This window comes from Varroa jacobsoni, unplaced genomic scaffold, assembly GCF_002532875.2.
Source record: "Varroa jacobsoni isolate VJ856 unplaced genomic scaffold, vjacob_1.0 scaffold_427, whole genome shotgun sequence".
In the NCBI taxonomy this organism is placed as follows: domain Eukaryota; kingdom Metazoa; phylum Arthropoda; class Arachnida; order Mesostigmata; family Varroidae; genus Varroa; species Varroa jacobsoni.
In genome coordinates this window covers 9,760-16,087 of record NW_019213329.1, presented here as the reverse complement: position 1 = coordinate 16,087, position 6,328 = coordinate 9,760, and the positions used below count along the sequence as shown (strand labels likewise).

General features: G+C 43.0%; 1 protein-coding gene across 1 annotated transcript in view; it reads left to right on the top strand.

Moving 5' to 3' along the window:
* Positions 1-510: 510 nt before the first annotated feature.
* LOC111260303 (uncharacterized) overlaps positions 511-6,328 on the top strand; it is a 13,357-nt gene continuing 7,539 nt past the window's right edge. Inside the window, exons 1-2 of the mRNA XM_086968265.1 lie at positions 511-1,969; positions 4,041-4,221. Coding sequence (XP_086824391.1) covers positions 1,753-1,969; positions 4,041-4,221 — 398 coding nt within the window. The 5' untranslated portion in view covers positions 511-1,752. The remainder of the gene's footprint in view (positions 1,970-4,040; positions 4,222-6,328) is intronic.

Here is a 6,328-nt window from a genome sequence, read left to right as displayed (position 1 = left end):
CCCTTAAGTCCATCTTGAGCGCCCGGTGGCCGGCCTGTCAGCAGACACTATTAGTATCGTTGCCTTTTGAAGTCAAAAGGTGGTGAGGATCCTCTGTCCTGTGATGGGACGCCTTCCCTGAAACGAAGACGCAAGCTTCTCAGGTCGGACTCGGTCTTTGGCGAATACTCGTTGCCTGTGTTGAGGCCTGGAGCAATCAGCTTTCGTTTGATATAGGATGTATACGCATAGAAACTATTTCGGTGCGCAGTCGATTTAAGAAGGCGTTCGCTTTCAAAATAACTGTGTTAAGCTAACCCAAAAAAGGATCCTACCACATGAAAACAATTTGAATTTTTGCGGGATTACTCAAACTGGCGCTCTTTTTTGAACTTGACACCGGTGTTTATATTCGCCCGTAATCTTCCGCATTCAAAAAAAAGAAGACGAATTGTGCTTGGCTAGTTTTTAGAATTGTTCACATAAAATTGTATTGATCTATACTGTTGTTCTATTGTAAATATTCATTCCTAACGGTTCACGATCGAAATTCACACAGCTCATTCACCGAATAAATGAACGCGAGTATATTAAGGTGTCTATTTTTTTTTTGTTAGCAGCGATAGCTGTCCTCGTCTTCGTTACTCTTTTTTTTTTTTTTTTTTTTGTAAGAAAACACTTCGGCTGAGATTGGGCTTTTGCAGATGAGCCCCAATGATGAGAATAGCTTCATTAAATACGGCAGCAACTGTTAGAGCGTAATCTAAAAGCGACAGACCACGTAGCTTTTAGGTCGTTCCGTCACGGACGGCGAAAACCCGTTGTAATCTTATTCGAGCGTGCAATATTATTATAGCTGTTAGATGAATGATTAGCGTAATTAACACGTACTCTGTATGTACACCCCAATACACGCCGAGATCACAAAGCGTATATTGTTTCGTGGTCGACGCAGGGTCAACCTTAGACAAGAATAAGTCTGATATTATCGTTTGAATGGATGGAATTAAGCAGGCGTAGATTCACGATTATATGGGCGTTCAGTGGCGATAGATGTATGTTTTTTTCAAACGGTATTCTTGCTAACTTTGGTAGTCCTAAGGATATCCTCTCCCGAAGTGAGTTTGGCCACATATCCTGACCTAATATAATGTCGAAAGACCTACACTATTTATGTCAAATACTGGAAACACAGCCCATTTGCTAATTAGCTAATTAACGAATGACAATAATATTCATTATCAGTAAAACACGTGTCGCTCTAAAATAACCGTTCACTTTCAGACCCGCAGATGCAGCATAGCTGTGAGGTACTTCTCCCATAGCAGCTCTCATGTATCACCCTTTCGTATAGACATTATTGTCTGTTAATTTACATACTCTGGATATAGTTTATCAGGTCTCTTGCATCCTGTATGATACATATTCATGTTGTAACGTACCAAATTCGTCTTCTGTTCTATGACATCACTTAATATGCCGTGTTATTTGACGATTCCAGAATTCCCGGGTGATGTCTGTCGTTGATGTCGACGTCCTCGACATCCTGCCTGGGGTGAGCGCGCTCCAGTGAGAGCTCTCGCAAAACCCCCGTCAACAACATCCCCAGTCGAACTCGACGCCTGCGCGGGGGTCACTTTCGCGCAGTGCGACCCCGATCCGGCAATCCTTCGCAAATCTATTTGCGGAGGAGTTGACTACTTAAATCTTCAATTCGTCATCATCAAAAGGGTCTGGAGCAGACATCTCGAATAATTCACCCTCGCTAAATCGATGGCGCAGTCGCAAGATTTTAGATTTGGGTTAGCGCTACCTTCGGTCTGGATGTTGCTCGTCGGATTGGTATTGATTCGGCCACTGGTGGTTCAAGCGGCCCAGTGCTCTTTAGCCGAAATTCAATGCGACAATGGTCGTTGCGTGTCGTCTAACAAATTTTGTGACGGCAGCGATGACTGTGGTGACGGAAGTGATGAACCACTTTCGTGCACGAGTGAGTACGGCGAAATATAACATATCTATAGATTAGATTATGTGGGTTGATTAGCAGAGTGATATTTATCATACGTGAATAAGGGAGTGTTTATGCGAATTGCTATTACATACTGTTATAGATAATTATACACACACATACACATACATAGATAAGAACATCCTCCGTAAAGCTGTCCTCAAGGCAGCATCATTTAGGTTTTAAGAGCCACGTATTTTCTGGTCTCGGCCGACAGCGCCCACCTCTGTCAGCCAGCGCTATTCAAACATGGCGAAAAATTAGCTACGTATGTCTGATACGAACGCACAATGGATACGAGTCGTATACTGTTGATGTTCATCTATGCCTTTACACTGCCGCTTCCTCTATCGACAACACAGGTTTGCCTACGAAAATACACGACACACACTAGATAGAGTGAGCATAGAACGACAATATTTTAGTGGAAAGTGAGAACCAACTGAAAGTGTAACAGAAAATAAACTCGCCTAAACCGTAGGACCATGCGGCCCAGTCTGGGGGCCTGATATTCATTTCGTTGAATGCATTGTTATGGTAACGATAACTGACAAGCATACTGCCACGCTGGCAGTCAAAAAATCAATAGATGTCAAGAATTAGAAAATAAAGCAAAATTAAAAAAAATAAGGTACTATTATCAAGGTTAATAGCTGCTGGTCTGGTTATCATAGCGTTTTATGGGTCTGCTGCAAAAACCCTAGATCAGTCCAACAGGACCTTTTCCAGTTAAACCTTTGATGGGAGCGATACTTTAATGCTATACCTGAAAATAAATCATTTCGAAATTTGTTTACCTACGATTAAGTACTGGTAATCCTGAACAAAAAGAAAAAAAAATGGATAGCACGTTCATACCTGCATAAAATCAATGAAATCACCGAAAAGTAGAAAGCAAATATCAAACAGAAGGAATCAAACGCCTGTACCTCGGGAACATCGACGTTGAACATCGGGTATTCCAATTTAAAGCTTGTTTTTGTTGTCTCACGGTAGAAATCGAACTTCGTCGTGCCCTTATAACTACCGTTGCATGTGCCTGTAGAGTTATTATAATACTGAGTACGATCCCACTTCGTTGAAACATTTTAGTTAACGCCATTGCCCTTATCGTAAATACAGTTAGTATCGTTTGAGCTTTTTATTGTTTATGTAGGTTTTAGGGTGTATTGTTGTGTACGACACTTTATTACGTTTCTGTCTCTGCGATGATTTCTAAATATCAGGTGTTTGTATAGAATATATATCATATCTAAGTGTCTTAGACTTTTATCAAACAATGCGACTAAGAAGAACTCAATTGCAGGATGTTAACTTTTCTCTATTTCTGTTGTACCCAAACAAACAAATGACATGAACAGTCGCCTTTGGCTAACATGGAAAAAACGGTTTTCGTCCTCTACACGCGCATCCTGCGCATATTCTGTCCCGTACCACGCCACATAAATCCGCGTAGCTGACATATCACAGATACAGCAGTAAATCTTCTTTTCCCTAGATCCAATCGTAACATGAAAATGCAAGCGGCCAGATGCAGGTAATGATAGTGGGAGAAAAACACAAAGAAAAAAAGTAGGCAAAGACATGAGCTTACAGTAAAAGAGCGGCAGAAGCGACGGCGACAGGAACAGCAACTAATACGTATACTAACCTTGCTTTTCTTCTGCCATGTTCATTTTTGTATTCTCGTGTGATTTTTGCCCGTATGTTTTTTCTTTTTTTTTTTTAATCTTTTTTTTGCCGCGTGTCTTCGATGCGCCGCGACTTGTTTTACCTGTTGCTTTAACTCATCGCTACCGTATTTTTGCCTGCTATTATGCTTCCTACGCGTCAACACGGTCCCGTCTCGTTGGTACCGTGTTCGTCGCCTCGTCGTCGGCCACGTCATCGACTTCGCCAACCATCCTATCACTCGTTGCTCTTGTATGGGGCGGCACGTTACATCGCGGGTAGTATCTGCGTATGCGTGTCTGTATGTGGGTGCGCGATGGTGGTGGGAGTTGCAATCCTTGTGATGACTAAAATAATTCTGTTTTTCGAACGACTCACGCAGACTGCAATCGGACGTATTACGGAAACGTGTCAAACAAGTACACGCTTCGTATAACCGAACCGTTTCAACGTCATCTTTCGTTCGTGTGCAGAATTAACTTTGTCGCAGCGGGGGACCAGTTTGGCGACCTAGTCGAAATCACATTTCTCAACTTCCAAGTTGGATATTACCATCAGCAAGGGTTAGTATTACGGTATTAACAAGATATATAAATAGACATGCGCACGTCTTTTTCTAACAGTCTACCTACGGCTTATTCATAGCGAAATAGAGATAAGCCACAGCGGTTCCCTGGAAAGTTTGTCTCCAGCTTTAATAGTGGAACACTATTATATACTGTCTAAATGTCATAATCCTACCAGCACAAGCTGTTGCTTCGGGTGTGTGCCAAGTAGAATAGGTCTCGATAAGGATTTGTCCAAGAAACAGCCACATGTGAGCACCAATTGGTGCCGCCTCTCCTATGTATAGTGGTGGTAATTATTGTACAATGTACTATAATGTTGTTTTTGATACAGACAAACGAGACCAGCGAACTTGAGATCACCGTAAGCTGAAATGCTTTTCATCCCAATAATTATAACCTATTTGGATCTCGGTTAAAGCAGAAATTTTCAATAGAAATTCAATATCTGCATTGTTCTAGAACTTACATAACACCTATTTATGCCGAATTTTTATATAGTAAATTTTGCGGCGAAGCGGCTGGGTTGTGTTCGTGTGCCGATTCTATAAACCCCATGAGTATTGACCCTATAAACAAAGCGTGTCCATCTTTATGCAGCTCGCAACGAACAATGCTTGTTTGAATAACTTGTGTGAGTCACTAAGGCCATAAGTTTAACTGCGTGATTGCGGGAAGTGTCCAACGACTATAATATGTAAATAATGATACCTATTTAATTAATTGTCTAGCGTCGTTGTTTCTCGGAAAAATCGAACGAAGTAACTTATTAAATCAACGCAACTTGGTAGACGGTATTTAGTTAGATCAAGAAATAGCTGGAGGTAAATAATAAAAATAGTGCTCTATTTATTTGCTGTTATAAGGCACCGCTTGTTTTTATCGGATTCAGAATTTCCAGTCTCCTAGTTCACACGTTATTCTGCCGCAGCGTCTAGAAACGGATGTTTTTTTCCGTTACACTATGTCTGACGCTAGTGTTGATTTCATAACGGCTTTCATACTCACATTAAGTTATGAATAGGAACCAACTACCTGAGAGCCTGGCTAGCTCACAGCGTTGCCGCTAACCAGAAAGTTCCTACTGGAAAATATTTAACTTTTCGAACCACTCATAGTGTTACATTGACAAAATTTCACTTGGCTAACAGAGGCCGCCGATCTACTGCTCGGCCTATTTGTACAAACCAATTTGACTCGACTGACGAACTGTCCCCAGATTGGTGAATTCATCGCTCCCAATGGCAGTCTAGTCGCTAAGGGATTCACCGTCGAGAGAACATTCGCGCACTGCTCAAGCGGACCAGTTCTAGAGGGGCCATATAGGTCGGCCCCCGTTTTAGGCCCAGGTTCCTTACTACTGTTACCCTAGCCAGCTTTATTGCAGCACCGATGCTTAACGATAGTCATCCTTGTCCTAGCTTGTCCGAGAGTAATGCCGCTTGCTAACGAGTCACTAGCGGTATTCTAGACGGACGACTCAGTGCTACGTGTCAGTATCTTACGGTATAAAGGCCTGTTTCTCCTGCTCTTCGTTGTCTGCCACCTGCGGCCTATCGCTTGCAAAGTAGAAGAACCACTCAAGGTAGTCTTTTTCATTCCCTTCCTTGGAACACCTGCTGACTCGCCGTCCACCACGACCCGTCTCCCACCTGCAAAGTTCCTGCTACTGTTCCCGCTCAAGTGACGACGACAAGAACGCCACTACTACCGCCACCGTTTCTGCGAAAGATGGCCGCTGGGCTCTGATAGCCTCGATGGTCTTTAGAGAGCCATGATCATCTTGGAACCGCTGTAGCAGCGGCGGGAAACAAGCCTGCTGGCGCTGCCCGCGAACAAACTGCACTGGCTTGCCTGACGAGGAGGCCACTTTTATCGTATCGGGGTTACAGACGTGGAATAATGTAATAATGTGTAATAATGTAATAACTAATATGAAATAGCTCTTCGGCCCCATCATCTGGTTACCCGTCGGTCCTCCTCGTGTTTTCGCCCGCCTTCGCTGCGGCTAGACGTTTCGCGTTGCTCCATGAACGTGGCGACGGAAAGGCAGCTTGAAACTGGCCATCTTGTCTTCTTGCCCCAGCTGGCTAGTCTGTTCTGT